At 45.6% G+C, this 23,009-nt stretch overlaps 1 protein-coding gene across 2 annotated transcripts in view; it reads right to left on the bottom strand.

Moving 5' to 3' along the window:
• LOC142761644 (tyrosine-protein phosphatase non-receptor type 11-like) overlaps window positions 1-23,009 on the bottom strand; it is a 156,173-nt gene that overhangs the window by 13,466 nt on the left and 119,698 nt on the right. For both annotated transcript variants that reach the window (XM_075885218.1, XM_037433921.2), the window contains one exon: window positions 7,572-7,677. In XM_075885218.1, the coding sequence (XP_075741333.1) occupies window positions 7,572-7,677 (106 nt within the window). The remainder of the gene's footprint in view (window positions 1-7,571; window positions 7,678-23,009) is intronic.

The raw sequence follows: 23,009 nt of genomic DNA on the forward strand, positions 1-23,009 counted from the left end.
CTGCAACATAATCGTGGGGAAGTGGCGAGCGAGAAAGAGCGTCGGTATCCGAATGCTTGCGGCCTGGCCGATGAATTACACGAACATCGTAATCTTGGAGACGTAGTGCCCAGCGAGCTAGGCGACCAGATGGGTCTTTTAATGACGACAACCAACACAATGCGTGGTGATCAGTCACGACGTCAAATGGGCGGCCATATACATAAGGTCGGAATTTTGTGATTGCCCAAACAATGGCAAGGCATTCTTTCTCGGTGACTGAATAGTTCTTTTCTGCTTTAGTGAGGGTGCGACTAGCGTAGGACACAACATAATCATCGAAGCCAGATTTACGCTGAGCAAGAATAGCGCCGAGGCTAACTGCACTAGCGTCCGTATAGATTTCGGATGGAGCGTCTGGATCAAAGTGGCGTAGGATAGGTGGTGATGTCAGAAGATGGCGTAAAGACGCGAATGCTTCGTCGCATGCTGGGGACCACGCCGAGAGGTCTTGGTTGTCGGCAAGTAGCTGCGTCAGGGGTGCGATTATGGTGGCGAAATTGCGCACAAAACGGCGAAAATATGAGCAGAGCCCGATGCAGCTGCGGAGTTCTTTTAGTGTAGCCGGCCTGGGAAAGTCTGCGACAGCGCAAAGCTTGGCTGGATCAGGACGGACACCATGCTTGCTAACAACATGCCCTAAGATGATAAGCTGGCGGGCAGCGAAGTGGCATTTCTTCAAATTCAGCTGCAGTCCAGCGTTCGAAAGACAAGTCAGGACGCTTGCTAGACGGCTGAGGTGGGAGTTGAAGTCCTTCGAAAAAACGAAGTCATCCAAATAGCACAGGCATGTGTTCCATTTAAAGCCTCTAAGGATGTTGTCCATGAGACGCCTGAAGGTGGCAGGCGCATTACAGAGGCCGAATGGCATGACGTTAAACTCGTACAATCCGTCAGGCGTTACAAACGCAGTCTTGGAGTGGTCGGCTTCATTCATAGGGACCTGCCAGTAGCCAGATCGAAGATCTAAAGAAGAAAAGAACTCTGCTCCTTGCAGGCGATCGAGGGCGTCATCGATTCTGGGCAGCGGATAAACATATTTTCTGGTGATCTTGTTAAGACGCCTGTAGTCAACGCAAAATTTGATGCCGTTGTCCTTTTTTCTTTCACCAGTACAACCGGAGAGGCACAAGGGCTGTTTGAAGGTTTTATCACACCACGTCGAAGCATATCGTTCACCTGATCATCAATGGCACAGCGTTCAGCGTGAGAAACTCGATATGGGCGCTGGCGCAAAGGTGCATGGCTACCGGTGTCGATTTTGTGAACGATGGCAGACGTGTGACCCAAAGAAGATTGGCTATGGTCAAATGACATCTTGAAGCGATCGAGTAGAGCCAGGAGTTGGGTGCGCTGAGCAACAGGAAGTTTAGGGTCAATGGATGGGGAAAAAACCTCCGGAGATGAAGTGGGGGTGGTATCAGAGGTAATGGTGTTTAAGTGAGATGATAAGTCATGTGATAAGTAATGAGATGATAAGTCATGTGACTGGATGAAACAGAATCGATTTCCTCAAGGTGACCGAGGAGTTCGCCACGGAATAATATGGACGGGGAAGGAAGCGAGTTCGTTATATAAATGGAGCCACGTGAGTTTTCTATGGTGACAACCACGAACGGGAGAAGGAAGCTTTTGCGAGAGCCGAAGGTGTCGGAGGGGATAAAGAGGGCGGTGACAGAGGGTGCGTCGTCGCAGAAGAGTGGCACATGAACACAGGATAGAGGAGGGATGTGAGTGTCCGCAGCTACGGTGACTCGGGAAGATAGCGGCTTGAAAGAAGGTCCTTCAGATGTCGGCGCTTCACATAGGGGCAGTTCACACATCGTCGACAACTCTAGTTCGGCACGCGCACAGTGAACGACGGCATGATGAGCGCAGAGGAAGTCCCAGCCTAAGATGATATCGTGTGAACAAGGGGAAAACACAACGAATTCGACTACATACAAAATATTTTGGATGACCAGTCGAGCTGTGCACGCTGCAGAAGGTTGGATGTGATGCGCAGTGGCTGTGCGGAGAGAGACATCGGAAAGCGGTAGCGTAAGCTTCTTCAACTTGCGGCACAGTTCACCACTAAACACAGACACGGCAGCATCAGTATCAACGAGCGCTTTCGCAGGTACACCATCAATATGCACAGTTATTTCATTAGCAGGTAAAAACGGAGGCCTTGAAGGTTTCGATATATGCGCAGCTCTTGCCTCCGGAACTGCGATGGTCAGTTTTCCGTTTGGGCGGGTGGTGATCGAGGAAGCATCGGAGAAATAGAGCGGCGCCGTGGTGAGGGCAACCGATTCCTGTCGAAGCCGCGGCGACGACTGATACAACGTGGGGTGGAACGAAGACGGCTGTGGTCGCTCTGGACGATAGGAGTCGTAAGTGGCCTCACCAGCAGTTGGGTTGTAATCCCGACGACGGCAGTAGCGTGCTACATGACCAGGAAGCTGGCAGAAATAGCAAATTGGCCTATTGTCTGGAGTGCGCCAAGGGTTTGTTGATGGTGGTGTGGGGTGGCGAACAGGAGGTGGGTGGCGACGGGTAAGAGGACTTGCTGCGTTGAGGAGACGGGGCTGTCTAGCAAGATCCGTGACGGTTGGTAGCGACGCGGCGATTGTCTGGCGGCCTCAGCGTAAATGGGAGGGGCGGAGATAGGCGGAGGATTGTATGTGGGAGACAGGGCGTCAGAAACTTGCTCTTCGATTGCCTTGCGGAGCGTTGGGGTCAGCATGTGCTCACTGGTTGGGACGTACGGCACAAGAGACGACTGGCGTGAAACTTCTTCTCGGACAAACTGCTGGATTTGCTGCATTAATGTGGTTTGTTCGGAGGAAACGGCGCCAATGATTAACCCAGATGTAGAGGTTGTGTCGAGGTTTGGACGTCGAGTAGAAATCCGCTCTCTCCGCAGCTCGCCGAAACTCTGACAGTGCTGAATAAGCTGGGCGACGGTTTGTGGGTTTTTCGCAACGAGCATGTGAAAGGCATCGTCCTCGATACCTTTCATGATGTGCCGTATTTTGTCAGTGTCAGACATTTCTGAATCGATACGACGGCAGAGGTCCAAAACATCCTCAATATACGAGGTAAAGGTCTCGCCTGAGCGCTGTGCGCGTCAGCGCAGGCGCTGTTCGGCGCATAGCTTGCGAACAGCGGGTCGGCCAAAGACTTCTGCAAAGCGCGTCTTGAAGGTAGGCCAAGAAGGTCTTTCCGCTTTGTGGTTGTCAAACCACAGTTCTGTCACACCCGCGAGATAGAAGTTGAGGTAAGCGATCTTGTGTTTGTCATCCCACTTATTGTGGGCGCTTACCGCTTCATACTGCGACAGCCAGTCTTCGGCGTCTTGGTCGTCGGTTGCGTTGAAAATCACTGGACCTCGCTGTCGTGGCATTCAGGAACAGGTTACAGATGGGATTATCACTGCAGGGGGCTGGGTCATGTCAGGCATTGACGAGGCGAGGGGCTGAGGTAGAGTCCGGGAACGGAGTTCCAGTTTGAGACAACCAGCACTCTCCACCAAATGTAAGAATATTGCTTTACGCACACCGGAGTAGAGCAACCGTTTATTAGACCTAACAGCATCAAGACAGCAACCAGCGGTTTTCGGCAGCAGCTGCAGCAGCACGAGCCTCCGCCACAACAAACGTCTTCTTCGTCGTTCTTAGAGCCCGTATTTGTTACTACAATATATACAACCAATCAGGCCATAAGTATAGTTAAATAAATGCTTACATGCAGCAAGGATGATAGAAGAGATCCCGAGGCGGCTTCTGGCACCATTTTCGAAGGGCTTTAAGCACCCCAATGCGCTCGTCAATGTATCGTTTCCCTCATCAGAGTGTGTATTACTTTTTAGTAATTAAATGAAAAAATAGCTTTCTTAGTTGATTTACTTGAAGGCCCCCTAAAACACATTTTGAGTATGGTAATAAAATGGTGTCGATGGGCAGTGGAAGCTCCCATGAATATGCAACCCTGTAATTTGCAACAAATTCTCAAACTCCGCTGAAAATCACCTTCTCTCACGAAATGATGGGGGGATACCCAATATCATTGCGTAAAAGCCACTGTATCAGCCATTGGCTGACTTGAGCATGGTGCCCTCGTTCGCCACAGGGATCGCCGAGGGAGGTCATGACTTGTCCACACGCACTAAAGAGCCACGTATGCGAGGAGAAAAAGTGCTCAAGGTCATGTGGCATTTTTCTCTACTCCCCCCCCCCCCCCTGCTTATTTCCAGCGCTTTCGACGGGAAAAAGAGATGCAATAGCAGAGTGATAGAAATATTCATAACTCTGCTCGATCAGCTCTATAAATTTTTGCAGTGGTGAATTAGTGAGACAATAAGCTCCTTTAGTGAATCCATTAAATGCCGGTTTGCAGGGCTCTTTTAAGGATCAATGGCAATGCTTTCCTTGAGTCGAAAAAACAAAGCACAAGCAAAAAGTTATTCTGAGCCGGTTCTTGAAACTGCTCGCAGTGCAGTATGAAAGGACTCAGCCACAACCTTTCGATCAACACCAAGTCACAATCGAAGTAGTGGAATGTGCATAGAGCCCAATAAATATTTGCAACATTTGTGGTGACGGTTGGGATCACAAATATAGCTATTTCACTCTGTCTGATGGGTAAATGCAATCAAAACTGAACAGTTTCAAGAGGAGAGGTAACATAGCAAAACTACGACATGATTATGACATAAGGAATCGTAGTGGAGAGCTTTCAAAACTTCAACCACATCTTTACCATGCTCCTAGATTTAATTAAACTGCCTCTAGAATTTTGCATCTACTGAAAATGTGATCACAGCCAGGCGCTGTAACGATTACACTACCGTGATGGCTCCAAATAGAACATTTATGTTGATAGAAAGCACTGATCGACTAATTTATGACCTGCCAGTTTATATAACTGCACAAATATTTTATTATCCCTCTAATTACACTGCTGTGTGAAGTTTATTGTTCATGGACAGCGAGCGACGACACTTGTACTACAGTCGAACCCGGGTATATCGAACTCGCCAAAAAACGTTTATTAGTTCGATATATGGCATAATTCGATATAGGCCCGGTATACGTTTTGACACAAAGGCACATAACAAACTAGAAGAAAAGTACTTTATTAATATGGTGGCTTACTTGCGTGCCCTACTGTGGAACAAAATAGTCTCGGATTTTTTTCTGTGTCAACGACTTCGCTGCCTGCGACAGCACGCACGCCTCCACGTTTTCCAACGAGTTAGAGCAGATGAGGCCGCAACCTTTCACATTCAAGCAATAGCGCCGGACAAACGCAAGTGCACTAATCACTTTGGAGGATGTAGGCAATAAGCCGTCGTCGATTTCCATATTGCTGTCGCTTTGGCTCGTAGTCGGCACGACATCTGCAATGTAATCCTCATCCTGTATTGGCCTATGATGGGGACATCATCGTCCGCACTGACGAACTCGTCGAATGTCGATCCGTCGATAGCACCCGAGAACTCTGCCAGCTCGTTCCAAATTTCGGCGGAAACACCTGCGGTGTCTTCAGTGCTGTCAGAATTTGGGGTGTCATCACCAGGCATGTGGAAGCTGGCGTGCCTAAAGCAGTTCTGGATCGTTTCCTTCTTGACATCTGCCCACGACCTACTCAACATAGAAATAGCTCCGAGCAAGTCGATCTTAAGCTCCCTGCCGACACGAAGGTACTGTAGCAGCCTCTCCACCAGGCGCTTCCGATAGCCGGCTTTCACTGCGCGTATAACGCCTTGATCCAGTGGTTGCAGCACAGACGTAGTGCTCGGGGGCAAAAAACGCAGCTCAATGTTGCTGAAGGTCGTACTGCAGTGGTGCTATGAACAATTGTCCATAAGCAGGCACACCTTGCGATTTTCGCCTACCAAATCATCATTCCACGATGATCGCCATCTGCAAAAACGCTCCCCGGTCATCCACGCTTTTGAGTTTGCTCGGTAGGTAACTGGAAGCAACAGTGCATTTCGAAAACACCGCGGTGCCGTGCTTTTCCCGATAACTAGAGGTCGAAGCTTTTTCGATCTGTCTAAATTAGCTGCCAACAGCAAGGACACACGAGCTTTGTTTGCCTTGTCGCCACGACACGCAAGTGTATTTGGCAAAGTTCGGACACATTTGCCGAAATAGAGCGGTTTTATCTGCATTGAAGAAATCGTGGGCTTGATATCCTGCTGTGATATCTCGCCAGTTTTCCTCAAGCCATTTTTCTACGCTGTCCAGGTCCGCCGCCCTGCTTTCACCTGTAACAGCTTTGCCAACGATGTCGCGCCGTTCTTTGAACCGCTGAAGCCAGCCTGAACCGCCGTGGAAATCATTCCTGCCAAGCAGAAAAGCAAGATCCTTGGCTTTCTGCTCAATCATAGGGCCGGACACCGGAATGTTTCGCGACCTAACGTCCACAAACCACTTGTAAACGGCCGCTTCAACATCTTCGCACACAGCAGCGCGCACACGTCGGGCGCCACGGGCACCTGGCCTTTTGTCCAACTTGGCCCTGATGTCTGCCTTGTTCTTCAGGATAGTACTCAAGGTGCTCAGAGGAATTTTGTACGGGGAGGCGACGTCAGACATCTTTTCACCGCGCTCAACCAGATTGATGATTTCGAGTTTCGCGGTGAACGGCAAATTTTGCCTCTCTGCGCAAGCCACGATGACAGCGCACCAATACAGGTCACAGAGCACCAAGAGGCAACACCACAGACCACGCTGAATCAGCAGCAGCAGGCACACAAGCATAAAGAAAGAAAAAATGGCGCTCACTTCTACCGCTTCCGCGTCTCGAAGAAAGCACGACGGCCTCTGATTGGTTGTAAGCGCTGCAAGCAGGCCAGGATCATTTCTTAGAGGGGGGTGTTCGCCCGCGCACAACCGGGTCTAACCAACTTTTTTTACGGTGGCGCCGGCAGTTTTCCCCACCACCGCGAGGGAAAGCCAACTTGCTGGGGAACTTTTGAGGCACATGGAGTTTGATATATCAGTTGTCGTTGGTATTTTCGTTCGATAAAACAGTAACTTTTGCTATATATTCTCAATGTAAACTTACCGTGTTTAGGAATTGTTCGATATACAGGATAATTTGATATAAACAGGTTCGATATAGTCGGGCTCGACTGTATGTAACAATACACATATACACTGGTCCAGTCAGTAAGGCATGGAAAAAAAAAATACTTTGACATGAGAAGAAATGTGCATGTCCTTTCCGCACATGTTTATTTTCAGCGTTTTACGCGTCTCAAGATTATACCGTGCACCATGTCCAATCATGACGAACTAACTCAAATTAAGCCACTGCTGGATCAGGTGTACAACTGCTTATGCGCTATATATCTAGGTTATTCGTTTCTTCACATCTAAATGATTCTGACCACTTGGGGTCTTTCAACGTATGCAGCATTTCACCTCCATCCAAGCCCACTAGGTTTGGGCTTACTCCGTAAACACTGAGCCACCGGCATGTGGCAAGCACTGCCTACGTTTTGGTGTGCCAAAATCTAGACTGTTAAGTGAATTCACCTGTCACGACTTTTTTGGTGGAGGCACACAAGCTGGTCCCACGGGCGACTTCCTCTCTTGCAGTGGAATGTTCTCATACATCTGCCGGGGAACTTCTGTAGGTGGCCTGTAAGAGAAAAATGCCATTCATCAATCCAGGACTTCCACTACATTTTATGTTTTACCAATGACAAATGAAAAGCTCACATAATCGGACCATGCCAACACACACAGACGAGAGCACTGCTGACGACCTCTTTGTCTATGCTGAAATAACTTGTTCACACGGTGCATTCTCTGCTAAATAGTATTTCTATAACAGCATAAAGGCAAGCACAAGGTGTAGTTTCTAGACACTACATAACTTTTGATAAAGAAGGTAGTACAGTCTAGCATTCTTCACATTTATGAACAAAATCTCACTGAGACCTCTTGACATGAGTAAGTAGTTTGCGTATATGGAAGAAGACGACGGAGTAGGAGGAGAAGCACGCGATGCAATAAACACCGGATCTGTTGCCGTTGTTTAGTTAATGGTGAAACACTTGAAACTCGAAAGCAGCAGTGTAGCTTCTATATTGCCCCATAGCATAAGCACTGGACGGACACAACATACACTAACAGGGCGCAACTACAGGGTACTAGAATAGGGGTACAGTCCAACTCCGCTAAAACGAAAATCCCGCTTCAACGGAGGTTTTTCGATTCCCCGCCTGCATCCAACAGGCCCTGATGCATTGAAATCCTCTCCACAACGAAGCACTTCCTTATTGTTCTCCCCGTTCAACAAAATTTTCCCGGGACACAAGTCACTCGATCTGACTCGAACTAGACCACTCCAACTAACTTTAATAAGTTCTAACAATGTAAATTATATAGTAGCAACATTTTTCATCACAAAAAAGGTGCACATGACAGCGGTTGTGCACTTGTCTACTTTGTTTTTGTTTTTTTTTCTTGAGTAGTTTCTAACGGAGAATTCCTGTGAGCTGACTTACATTCAGATTTTACATTAAACATTCCCCTCGTTCTCTGACAGCTAAAACGGTTGCAAACGTACCAAAGTCGCATGTAATCCGCAGAACGCTGCAAGTACAGCTTACTAGAAGGGAGCAATGGAACGAACGAGGTGGCCGCACCGCGTCTCTGCTGATTCTCCAGCGGGTGACAGTAGCGGCAATGCTGTATTCATTTGGTACTAAAAATCTCAGGAGCGTCTGCATAGGGAGCGCGCCTGCTGTAGCCCGCAAAAGCGTGTAATTGCTCGTTTTTAGCGAGTTTAACGCATGTCTGAGCCTTTATCAGTGTATGCACACCTACTATGCACAAGTGAATATGTAGGCATGCTGAAATCACGTCGAGGCATTCATTGTTTCAAAGCCCTGCCGCCCCCTACCACCCAAGAAAAAATGTACTAGTATTGGAATTTGCACGGATTTACCTAGCTTCCCCCTAAACAGCGCTTTGAGCTGCGCTACATCATGAATGGCTACTGGGGAGCTACAAAGAGAAGAGGTATAACAAAACCGCGATTAAGTCATACACTAGTTTTGTCAGTAGCCTCTACGATTCCAAAGCACTGTTCCTCATATGAGTCCACATGCGCTCGATTGTTTCATAAGAAACCGGAGTATAAGTAACGTTGTCACACCATTTATATCGCTGATGACTCAGTTTTATTATGTCAGTTTTGCGGAAAATATTATAATGCATTTGAAAGGCTTATCTTGTTTTAGCCGCATGTTTTCACGCTTACTTTGCCTTTTTTTTATGCAAGCTTCAAGTGCTTATAATACCAGGAGGCCGAGCCAGGGAGCCGAGCTGAAGGAATGCGTGTACCTCCGAGTCATGAACTCTTTGCGAAAAGGGTTATCTTAAAGATACAAAATAGTGCCAGTTGTATATATAGTGCGTCTGTTAATTTGCGTAAATCCACTATAACTAGTTTTCATTTTGTATCGACAACATAAATTTTGCTACTTTCCAAATATTCTATTGGCAAAACACCATTTCAAGCCAGCAAATTCATACAGATGTTTTGTATTATAAATGTAGTTTTTTATCAAGTGTCAAAAGTGTAGGCAGGCAGTGGTACATTTTGCTTTGAGAAATTTAACTTGTATATGTACACAGTAAACACACACACACACACACACACACACACACACACACACACACACACACACACACACTCACACACACACACGCACACGCACACACACACACACACACACACAATGTATCCATAAGTATACGCATATAAATTACACGTCCCCGTCTCATGAACAATATCAATGCAATGCTTCTAAGAACAGCCGCTATTTTTATGCGGTGCATATCTCGTCTGACTACAATAGACTTGGAAGAAGTTTTGAGACCTCATACGGTTGCAAAGGTGAAATTCACAGTGCACATTTGTACAGACACACTAAATTCAACTTCGCCAACTGTAAACATTCAGCAAAGGGCTACCCAGGATTTTTTTTTTTTTTTGAAAGCGGGGGTGCAGCATAACGACAACTTTGGCAATTGGTGGTCCCTGTGAATGCGTGTAAATACTTTAGTATACCATGAAAACTTGAATTACGAAACAATTTCGTGGTGTAGGGGGTCCAGAATCCCTTCCTCTCCCCTCTCTTCTTACGGCCTCCTGGTTCTGCATGTGTTTGGCACGATATTTATTTTTCATCTCGTAGCTTTTTGAGCACAGTGAACTTCCAATAAATCGGTTCAGTTATTCTGAATATTGTAGATGCCTAAACAACGAAGAAAGAGTCAAGACAGAAGAAATCAGAATAAGACACGCCCTTTCTAAATAATTTTTGATCTCTCACAAGGTCTTTTATGGAGCTCAAATTCAGTAGATTGGCGTGTCATACTTCAAGGGTTATGACATCATGTGTTAGACATGAATGTTGGGAAGATACGAAGAAATTGGCATCAAAAAAGCACGCCGAAGGACCCAAAGTGCGTAGCATCTCCTGCGCCCGGTTCTTTCAGCACTATTTGACAGCAGCGCCGCCGCTACGGGCAACGCGGATTGCACCAGGCGGCGAGAGGTGCCCATGCCACTCAGCACTTCTAGTACAATCTAACCACAACCATGGGGGACACCATTGTTGGTGCTTGATGACGATGCAACGATGCTGCGCAACATTTTCTGACAGCCAGCGCGGGCTTGGCCGACCGAAGCCTAGCCGAATCTTTATGTTGGATATTGGTTGCTGGCTCGGCCATCCTTGCATGTGCTATGATGTGTACAGTTTTTTACACACGTTTAGTGGGCGAGCACCTAGCGAACCCCACAACGTTAGTCCTCGCTGGTTCTGCACGCTTCGCTTCGTCAGCTACGAACCGTGCATTTTTTTTTCTTGATCTCGTCTACGGTTGCCAGGGCCTATAATGTTGCCACAGAGCAAAAAAAAAAAAAGTTTCTTTCGCTCGAGCAAAAGGCAGAAATTATCGCCGCAGCAGCAGCCGGAAAAAAAAAAAGGGACTCATCGCAGAAGAGTACGGTACCTCGTCAAGCTCGCTGTCAACAATACTGAAGTCCGAAGCGAGTATTTCAAAAGTGCTAGCGTCAGGCACATCTGCTCAACGTAAGAAGACGACCCAGCCAGCTCACAAAGAGCTTGACAAGGCAGTGTATGCCTGGTTTTGTGAAACTAGGGCTAAGAACGTACCAATTAGTGGCAGTATGATTTTGCAGAAAGCACTGAAGTACGCCTGCATTTCAGGCATCACCGAGAACTGCAAGGCAAGTGCTGGGTGGCTGAACCGCTTCAAAGAGCCCCACGAAATCGTCAGAAAAGTGATATGCAGGGAGTCCGCTTCGGCAGACTTTGACGGTGTGTCATGTGGATCGTGACGAACGCTGCCAGTATCGTAGAAACATATATTCTGTCTCAGACACATACAATGCAGACAAGACCGGGCTTTTTATGAAATGCTGCCAGCAAGGACGCTCGACTTAGAAGGAAAACAGTGCCATAGAGGTAAGTAAACCAAAAGTGAGTCACCATGTTACTTTGTGCATATATGAACGGGTCCGACAAGTGGCCCCTTTTCGTCATCGGCAAGAGCGCCAAGCCGCAGTGCTTTAAGGGCACGGAAAACCTGCCTGTAAAATACATCGCTAACAGCCATTCGTTGATAACATGGGTCATTTTCATTGACTGGCTTGTCTCTTTTGACAATGAGATGAAAAGGCAAGACTGCCGTGTTTGCTTGCACTTGCTGCTGGACAATTGTTCTGCGCATCGCCTGGATGGCAACGTCAAGCTGACAAATGTAGAGCTGAAGTTTTTCCCGCCCAATTGCACTTCCCTGATCCAGCCTGTAGATCAAGGCATGATCAACAGCATAAAGCATGCATACTGGTCTGGGGTCTTAATGTGGGGAGCTCCACCACGCTCTTGGAGTCAATGGAGACACCAGACACGGTTGGAACGAACCAAAGCAACACACCTTTATTTAACTCCTTTTAGAACGGCAATATTGTCAGCCGAATTATTATACCAGCATTGTGACCAACACGCTAAACAACCTTACACAATATTACACAACACTCAAGAACATGACAAACACAAGGCAGTGTCGCTAATGCCCGACTCAACACGAGGGCCCTTGGCAGACGACCGCGGTGTTGTGCACCGAGGTCCCACGGTGAGAGACAACCGTTCACGGCAAACGCCACCAGCCAGAGGGACTCGCTTAAACTGGAATGCCGCCACCAAGACTTGCCACCAGGGGTCACTGCCGACGCGACCGATCTAACCATGATGATGATAGTGGTGATCAACGCTCGCGAACACAACGCCACCTACCGCTCAATAGTTGTGACCCCGAAATACGGCTTCTGCGCGAGACAAGTGTGCCACACAGCGCAAACAATTTTGCAGGGGGTGCCAGCACCCTCACACCGGTCAAGACTCGGAGAGAATCCTGCTGAACACCGAGCATGGCCGCGACACCAAAGTGGACTTGTACATGGCTGTACAAATGTTGGCAGCCGCATAGATGTCGACGCAGGGTGAAGTTGTCAAGAATTGTTTTGTTCATGCGGGGTTTCGACCCAAGGAGATGTGCAGTTCAAGCGACGATGTACAAGCTGTCGATGACGTTGGACTGGGGCAAAACGTGACAACGGTCGCAGCATGGGCAGCTCTCGAGGAAGCCGGCACTGTTCCCGAGAACGTTAATTGAGCAACTACTTAAATGCTGACGCAGACGTGATCGTCTAAGAGGAGCTCAGTTATGCCGAGATCCTCAAGAGTGCTCGCGTCGTTGCCGACGATTCATCCGACAAAGAATTAGTCGGGCATGGTGTTCCAACGGCTTCGACGTCAGTGGCCTTATCACACGTCATGGACTCCTTGGACGTTTTACGCAGTTTTCTTGGCACCCATGACGATGTTGCCATGCAGCTCCTCGCAGACTGTGATCAGCGCATTCTCTCATTGTTTGTGCGATAGCGCAAACGATAAAAAATAAGGGCCTTTTCAAATTTTGGAAATAATATGCTCCCATAGTGTTTCGCATATCCTGTTTTTTTTTTTTTATTTACTGCATTTTCCGCAATAAAGAAATTTTTCTCGGTCCCTGTGAATTTCGTTGTAGCAAAGTTTGGCTGTAGTGTGTTCAGACAGTGGCAAACGTCAAGCGCTGCTTCAAGCCAGGAGCGTAGATGAATCCTGGATATAAGTGGCGGCACTGCAGTTGCACGGGCTGTATGGGCGCGTGTTGCAGCGTGCTTGCTCATGAACAAACGCGGTGTTTCTGTCGCTTGATATACTGCTTAAAAAAAGGTTTAATATATTTATTGACCTCAGGCCAAAATAAGTCAACGAACTTCTTTGGTATTGTGAGACAGTCATGTGGATGCAATAATCATCCAATGTCGTTTCGGACAGACGGATATTGGGCCTGGCATAATATGACTGAATGGCAAACATAAATGGAAGATTGCAACATGAAAATAGTAACATTCATGTCATGAACCGCACCATTTTATGCCACTATGTTGGTGCTCTTACGGCAGCTTCCTTAACTTGATATTTATCACAATTAGTATGGCTTCACAAGAGTGAACATAGGTGATGTACACTTGTCTTAACATGTAAATAATCATGTGACACATGTCATGTCGAACATGATTTATATGACATGGTCTTGGGTTCGTTCCATCCATTTAATTGAATGTATGCCAAAAATGCTATGACGAGATGTATGTACAGGGCAAATGTAAATGATAGATGATAGCATGAAATTCATGATTTGCATGTCATGATCGAATTACTAATTACAACAATCAAGGCGTGCTGGCAGCCAGTCGATACACACAAAAATCTAAATTTGCAGCAGGTTACGAAACATTTTCATCACAAAAGACCAAATTTAGAGCAGTATGAAAAAGAAGTCTTACATGTAGAAAAAAAGATATACGTACGAACCATGCAACATGCCCCAAATCGTGCGGTGTAAGAGCACTGGTATTTCAATAAAGGTAGTATTTTTAGCCACATCACTGAGCAAATAATGACAATGTCCACATTAGCATTTGCCTCGTCTGAATCTGCGAATTCAAATGTAGATCTGCCAAGCTGGAGACCTTCAAAGTGAGGAGATTCGTAGTGATGGAAATAAAAAACACTGGCATACAGTTTTTTTAGGATGCCAGAAATGCCCTACACTGCTCGAAATGGCTGCAAGCAACTTTATCAGGTGTCATCAATCTTACTAGTACTCATAATTATGTGCTGTATACACGCATGATTAAATGAGCCAAATGTGAAAAAGTGGTGTGTCCCGTAATTAGTGCTAACAGCCTCTTCAGAACCGTGCTTACCGTGCTTTTTTGCATGGCACACTGGTACTGCAGCGATGATGAATTGGCGAAGGTGGTACTGCAGCGAGGTTGAACAAGTCATGAAACACCGCTATGCCCCCCCCCCTCTCGTTTTCTGAAACACCGAATGCCCCCACCCCCCCTCGTGTGACATTCTAATTTCTTGCACTGCTTCACCCTCGGACTATTTTTATTCGAAATAAAAGTGTGGTAGCTTGCAGTTCACACCTTGTTCATTATACTGTGAGTGAATCGTTAGCACTTGTAATGATTTCCAAGGCATGAAATGTTTTAACTTAAACCTTAAATACGCATACTTTGTATATCTTTTATTGATTCATCGAACGATTTAGTGATCTCCTTCGAGTTCGATATATCCGGGATCGGCTGGACTTTTCAACCACACGGCCACACAACTTTGCCTATGCGGCCAAACAAAGCACTGGACACAAATAGAAACGAAGTGCAACTGAATTTCTGGGAGATTGCCTTGTTACCCATACAACCGGAAGAAATTATTAAGGTCTAGAAATCTCCTAAGTGACCAAGGAAACTTTGCAGGTTTGAAATTGTGGCTTTTACACCGCTCCCATGCAAAGCAAGCATGGGATTTATATACACAGTAAGCATGGGATCATGGTGAGGCATCTAATTATTACAAGGAGCTTATTATACATATTTACTACAGTCCAACCCACCTATAATGATCTCAAATATAACGATCTATTGGTTATAACGACCAGGTTTCGGTGCACTTACGAGTTCCCAATGCTACCCTTTAAAACTGAGTTGACATACAGCGAACATTTTTCAAAGCATCATGCTTTCACAAGGAACACTTCCGACATGGTTGCGGTAAAGATATAGCGCATATGAAGCGAAAAAAAGTTAAAGGAAGCATTCTGAAGCATGCGAAAGGCATGCTCGTGCGTGTACCGTTGCAATTTTCTTGCAACGAAAGATATCACATAACGCGGCAAGCACCACACACAGATTTCGGACGTTGCGAGCGGGGGCGTTCACTTTCCAGACGTCCCTTCACAGGCAGAACAGAAGTAAGGGGAACAAAAAACGAAAAGAGAAAAATAGGAGGCACCATGAAGAATTGCAGTCAGCTGCCGCACGTCAAACTTTACTGATGCCATTCTCGGCATCTACGACGACCAACGATAAACCAACAATGTCTCCGAATGCAAGAAGCCATAGGTGCGAGAAGCGATAACTTTTGTCGCGTGGAAGTTCAATGCGACACTCAGCTCTCCGATACCACCATGAGCCGCTAAAGGTTTTCCACCTTTCGGTAACGGTAAAGACCGGTCGATTAGTGATGACTTCCACACAGTCGTGGCGGTGCCTTGACAAGGTGTCCACCGATTCCCTGGCTTCTCCAGGTTTTCCAGGATGATTAAAAGCAAATTACATGACCACCACATCTACATGGAAAGCTCTGTGCACTGTAAACAAGCCCTCAAGTGGTGAAAAAAAAAAACAAAACAGGCGCTCCATATAAGTCAACTTATTTAACAAACGCACTCAGAATGTTCCGAGTGCATGCGGTAAATGTGAAAAAATATGTATATCTGGTTAAAATAAAACCACTGAGCAAGGCAGTGAGCAAGTTAGTTGTTTGATGTTATGAAGAATCAGAAAACAAACACAAAAATTAAAAGTAATTGGCGATGAAATTTTTAAGGAGCCTGCTATAGTCCCGACAAGGCAGTCAAAGCTGCTGGGAAATGTAGAAGTTGTGCCATCTCGTGGCATCCGTGTAAAATGAAGACTTAGGAGCCTGGCCAGTTCTGCCACTGGAGTATAATCTATTTTACTATAATGTCTGTAGCACACGCTGCTTAGGATGTGGATTGGATTGAATTAGATCGACCTGATCTGCTTTATTTACTGACTCGACTATTTAGGCAGTGGATTGGATTATCTGATTCAACCTGGATTGTTGTATTGACTATTGATTTGCGTCGCCCAATCTGTGCACCTCTAAAATATACTTTTCAGCAAAAAAAAAAAAAAAATTACTACTCACATACTCTCTGTACCTTTCACAAAACTCTCTTGTCAGTATTTGCAAGTGATCCCCTAAATGCGTCTTATGTTCCAGACTTAGGCTATCTATATATTGCCCCACTAACAGTCACCGCAAGGAGCACAGTGTCCCTCAAGTAACCTTTGACTATCTCCATCTGCTGGCATAGATCATTTGAACGCTGGGATATCGAAAAATACCTTACCTCTTTTTTGTGCAATACTGTGCAAAATATTTATTCAATCATCGCTGGCTGGCCAACTACTTGAACAATGGAAGGTTGCTACAGTTACAAATGAGTTCTGCGGAAACTTGCAAGGTGGCGGAAAGGCCAAGAAAGGGAAAGAAGACAACCACCCGATCGCAGCACGAAGCCACAACAAAATCCACACGAATTTCTCTGAAAGACATCCTCCCAGTTGCCGAACAATTCGTCCCAGTCAGAGGCTTGAACCCGGGACCAACACCCATCCAGGGCGGTCGCTCTACCAATTGAGCATCAGTGTCATCGGTTCTCAATTGCCAGAGCGAACGCCCCGGACAGGCGCCGGTCCCGGGCTCGTACCTCTGACCAGGACGAACCCTTCGGCAACCAAGAGTCCCTCCCTCCGAGGAACTCGCATGGACTCCACTATGGCTTCGCGCCACAATCGGGTGGCTGTCCCCTCCTTCCCCCCCCCGAGCCTCTCCGCCACACTGCAGGCCTCCACAGAGCTCATCTGCAATAGTTGTATTCATGTGCTTTGAGTTGTCAATGAATTCACCCTCGCATCTACAATTGCTAGCTTCCTGATTAGCTCAATTGGCAGAGCGACCGGCCCGGATAGGCGTTGGTCCTGGGTTCAAACCCCGGACCAGGACGAATTTTTTGGCAACTAAGAGGTTTTCTTTCTGAGGAATCCGTATGGATTTCCTTATGGCTTCGCACTATGATCAGATGGTTGTCTTCTTTCCCTTTCGCGTTGCTACAGTTATTCCAGTACTCAAAGCTGGAAACAAAAAACAGCCAGACAACTGCTGTCCCTTTCCTTAACATGCATTTCCTATAAAGTGCTGGAGCCCATTATCGCATTGCATATCTACAAGCCATCTGGAGACTAATAATTTATTTTTCAATAATCAACATGGTTTTCAAAACATCAGTCACGTGATACACAGTAGCTCGAGTTTACCAACAAATTGCACTTTACATGAAAAATAATTAACAAACTGATAGCATTTCCCTTGATTTTTCCAAAGCTTTTGACCAGGTGGCCAATTGTCAGTCCTTTTCTAAATTAAAATCTATCGGACTAGATTCTGCTAGCTAATCGTGGATTAGAAATTTTTTTATCATCTCGACAAATATTTATAGTGAATAATAATTGTGCTTCTCCCTTCACTGATGTAACATCCAGAGCCCCTTAAGTTAGTGTTCTAGGCCCTTTACTCTTCCTGGCTTACATTTTTGTTTCCCCCCCCCCCCCAACCATATGGACATTGTGCATCCTTTTAAAGCGTTTTGTCATCATTGAAAAGACACTCGTTGCACTTCATTTTCAAGTGGTATGGTTTGCCACAACTTTCTTTGGTTATTGTTATAATTGCCAGTAATGTGTGAATAGCGTATGCAAGCATGCAGCTTCTCCCCAGAAATTGTTTAAAAGTTTCAGTCCATCAATGAGAGTAAGGAAGTAGAACTTTAGTAGAGCAGTATCCCTTGAATGCAACGTTTCTTTTTTTAAACATACAGTGCAACCTCGATAATACGTGCCCTGGTTTTGTGAGGACACGCATTTTGTGATGAATCAGGGTGACCCTGACTAGGTCCCCATACAAATAATGTACTAAAACCTCAACCATACCGCATGATTTTACGATGACCCCACATCTTACAACTACAATTCGTTTCTGTCCTAGACAAAAAAAAAATCACATTTTTTTTACAGGAATCGAATGCTGACCTAGTTAGTATTTGCACGTGCAAAATATGAACTTGCGTTTCCCTTGGTCACATATGGGCAAAGTAAAGAGAGTGTGACATTAATGCCTTTTTTGGGATGGCAAATTAATTCTCCCGGCACTTTATGCACTTCTGCAGTCCAGTTTTCCTGGCTTTCAGATAACGTCTGGATCCACCTCAGTCACGTGCGCATCCAGGGTCGTTACGTAGAAAAGCTCTACCCTCCCAGAGTAGCTTCAGCTGGCCATAAAACTAATCTTTGAGATTTGGATATTTTGATGTCCATGGAAGCTTTTCCTGGTCGACATGAAGCTGAGTGTGTGCCTGTGTGACACTCGCAGTACCAGGCCGTGAACACGCAAAAGTACACGATGCAGCTTTCTCTTCATGTGAAATAACATTCACTAGATAAGAAGGAAGCGGCGATGGCATAGTGGTTCAATCATCCGCCTCACACGCAAAAGGTCTGTGATTCGAATCTTGGTGCCACGCAGTTCCCAACCTGATAAAAAAAAAAATCAGGGTGGTGATGAAACTGCCTGGGGCACGGCCTCACCGGTGACCACCACCGGTAACGCACTCCCTCATCAGAAAAGGATTGGCCACCCTGGTGCAGTATATGGCCACTACCTCCCACATGCATAAGTCAATTAACTCACGACCCTCAGTCCCCAGCAGCTGCAAAGCAACTGATCACGGCAGCAGTCAGATCTGCAACGCAGCCGGGAGTGCTAAGAATCTCTGGATCCGGACAGGCTGTCATTGCAACCTGAACTTGGCAACGTTTAACACTAGAACCTTATCTAGTGAGGCAAGTCTAGCTGTACTATTCGAGGAGCTAGAGAGTGTTAAATGGGATATAATAGGGCTCAGTGATGTTAGGAGGACAGATGAGGCCTATATGGTGCTACAGAATGGGCACGTCCTTTGCTATCGGGGCTTGGCTGACAGAAGAGAACTGGGAGTGGGGTTCCTAATCCACAGAAACATAGCTGGTAACATACAGGAATACTATAGCATTATTGAAGGGGTGGTAGATATCAGAATTAAACTCAATAAGAGATACAAGATGAAGGTGGTACAGGCTAACCCGCCTACATCCAGCCATGATGACGCTTCAGTTGAAAGCTTCTATGAGGACGTGGAATTGGCAATGAGTAAGGTAAAAACACAGTATACTATACTGATGGGAGACTTTAATGCAAAGGTAGGAAAAAAGCATGCTGGAGACCAGGCAGTAGGAGATTATGGCATCGGTACAAGAAATGCCATAGAAGAGGTACTAATAGAATTCGCAGAACACAATAAGTTACGGATTTTGAATACCTTCTACCAAAAACAAGAAAACCGTAAGTGGACATGGAGAAGCCTGAATGGTGTAAATAAGAACGAAATAGACTTTATAATGAGTGCACACCCAGGCATCGTGCAGGATGTGAAAGTGGTTGGTAAGGTACGATGCAGTGACCATAAAATAGTACGGTCTCGAAATTGCCTAGATTTGAAGAAGGAACAACAGAAACTGAAACGCAAGAAGCCAATCAATGAGCTAGCACTAAGAGGGAAAGTACAAGAATTCAGAGTCTCGCTTCAGAACAGGTAATCGGCTCTTATTGAGGAAACGAACCTTAGCGTAGGTACAATGAATGATAATCTGATGAGTATCATTACGGAGTGTGCAGTGGAAGTTAGAGGCACGGTAGTTAAACAGGACACTGGCAAGCTTTCCCAGGAAACGAAGAATCTCATTAAGAAGCGTCAAAGCATGAAAGTCTCAAGTACAACAGACAAAATAGAACTGGTAGAGCTTTCGAAGTTGATTAATAAGCGTAAGGTATCCGATGTAAGATAGTATAACATGGAGAGAATTGAACACGCTCTGAAAAACAGAGGAAGCGTCAAAGCAGTGAAGAGGAAGCTTGGGATAGGCAAAAATCGGGTGTATGAACTAAGGTACAAAGAAGGTAAAATAACTACCGATATGGATAGGATAGCTAAAATAGCAGGGGAGTTTTACAGAGATCTGTAGAGTAGCCGGGACAACCACGACCTTAATACTACAAGAACTAGCAGTAACCCAGATGACACCCTACCAGTAATTATAGAAGTCAGAAAAGCGTTGGAGAGCATGCGAAGAGGCAAAGCTGCTGGTGAGGATCAGGTAACATCAGATCTGCTGAAAGATGGAAGACCGGTTGTGTTAGAAAAACTAGCCACCCTGTTTACGAGGTGTCTCCTGACGGGAAGAGTACCAGTCTGGGAAGAATGCCAACATCATCTTAATACATACGAAAGGAGATGACAAGGACTTGAAGAATTACAGGCCGATCAGCTTGTTTTCTGCAGTATGCAAGCTATTTACAAAGGTAATTGCTAACAGAGTTGAGAAAACATTAGAATTCAATCAACCAAAGGAACAAGCAGGATTTCGAACAGGCTACTCAACAATCGACCGCATTTATACTATCAATCAGGTAATAGAAAAATGCTCAGAATACAGCCAACCAGTACACATAGCCTTCATTGATTACGAGAAGGCATTTGATTCAGTCGAAATGTCAGCAGTCATGCACACACTGCGGAATCATGGCGTCGATGAAGCATATATAAGCATCCTGGAAGAAATCTACAGGTGATCAACTGCTACCATAGTGCTTCATAAAGAAAGCAACAGAATACCGATCAAGAAGGGTGTAAGGCAGGGGGATACAATCTCCCCAATGCTATTTACCGTGTGCTTACAGGAGGTTTTCAGAGGCCTAGAATGGGAACAGTTAGGAATAAGATTTAATGAAGAGTACCTTAGTCATCTTCTTTTTGCCGATGACATTGCATTGCTGAGTCACTCAGGAGACGATTCCCAACTCATGATTACGGAGTTAGACAAGGAGAGCAGAAAGGTGGGTCTTAAAATTAATCTGCAGAAAACGAAAGTAATGTACAACAACCTCGAAAGCAAGCGGCGCTTCGAGACAGGTAATAGTGCACTTCAAGTTGTAAAAGACTTTGTCTACTTAGGGCAGGTAATAACCGCGGAGCCGAACTACGAGATTAAAGAAACTAAAGGAATAAGAATGGGGTGGAGCACATTTGGCAAACACTCTCAAATTATGACAAGTAGATTGCCACTCTCCCTCAAGACGAAGGTATATAACAGCTATATCTTACCGGTACTTAGCTACGGAGCAGAAACCTGAAGACTTACAAAGAGGGTTCAGCTTAAATTGAGGACGACGCAGAGAGCAATGGGAAAAAAATGGTAGGTGTAACCTGAAGAGACAAGAAGAGAGCAGAGTGGATTAGGGAACACACGGAGGTTAAGGATATCATAGTTGAAATCAAGAAGAAGAAATGGACATGGGCCGGGCATGTAGCGCGTAGACAGGATAACCGCTGGTCATTAAGGGTAACTAACTCGATTCCCAGAGAAGGCAAGCGGCTTAGGGAAAGGCAGAAGGCTAGGTGGGCAGATGAGATTAAAAAGTTTGTGGGTATAAATTGGCAGCAGTAAGCACAGGACCAGGTAAACTGGCGGAACATGAGAGAGGCCTGCGTCCTGCAGCGGACGCAGTTAGGCTGATGATGATGATAGTGATGATGATGATTCTGTGTACCTCGCCTTGACAACGAGTAACGGCAACGTTGCAAGAACAGAGCCGTACTGCAAGATTTTTTTTTTCTTTTCTCGACGAGCCCATGCATGTTTGTACTATTTTATACCTTTGAGCTCTGATACCTTAAGCATAACGAAAATTGGGGACAGCGTTTAAAGTGCTGACGTTTGAATACATGGTGGCAAGAATGAATCTGTCAAGGTGCAACAGCTCCCTTGATTCCACAGATTAATCACGAATGTCAGCACATAACCTTGATTTAGGTACTGTTCTGTGGAAATCACGCTGAAAAATAATGGCAGATTTATTTACACAATGTCACGAAACTGAAAACTTTAGCTGAAGTTGCCCAAGTGCTACCCTTGTAACACGAGCCACCAGTAATAAGTTTGTAGCAGAGGATGTTTGCTATTGCATAATACTAACACTACTACTACTACTAATAATAATAATATTACTACTACTATTATTATTATCATTAAAAAAACATGAGTAGCCCGGCAAGCTCCTGCTGATGGCAGTTCTAGCCAAGAAAAACCAGATGGCCTTCAAGCCGAGCCAAAATAGTGGCGTAGACAAACATGCATAAACTTACACACGAGAGTAAAGTTGTGGTTCAAAAGTCAGATATGCCGTGTGATATGTCGAAGCAACAGACATCAAAATAATGGATGTACTAACATGGTAAATAAGGAATGCTTTAGCAAATGTGAAGGACAAATTTCGCAGCAAAAATTTCATTTGCCTTGTTTATGTCAGAAGCTGCACAATTGTGACAACCAGTAAGTTGGTTGTCACAATCGGTTTTTGGGACGTGTGTTAAATGTGCATATATTTACAACGACCAAAAGAATAAAACAAGTTGATAGTTTGCGCTCTTTCCATTTACGCCTCTTTACTTCCTGTGTTCGTCCGATTGTAGGCACAACATTACATACTTCAGAAAATTGATGAACCAGGTGATTTTTATAAAAAAGTTAACACAAATATGTCGCCACAAAATGGCACCTGGCCTCGA

This window comes from Rhipicephalus microplus, unplaced genomic scaffold (genome assembly GCF_043290135.1).
Source record: "Rhipicephalus microplus isolate Deutch F79 unplaced genomic scaffold, USDA_Rmic scaffold_90, whole genome shotgun sequence".
In the NCBI taxonomy this organism is placed as follows: domain Eukaryota; kingdom Metazoa; phylum Arthropoda; class Arachnida; order Ixodida; family Ixodidae; genus Rhipicephalus; species Rhipicephalus microplus.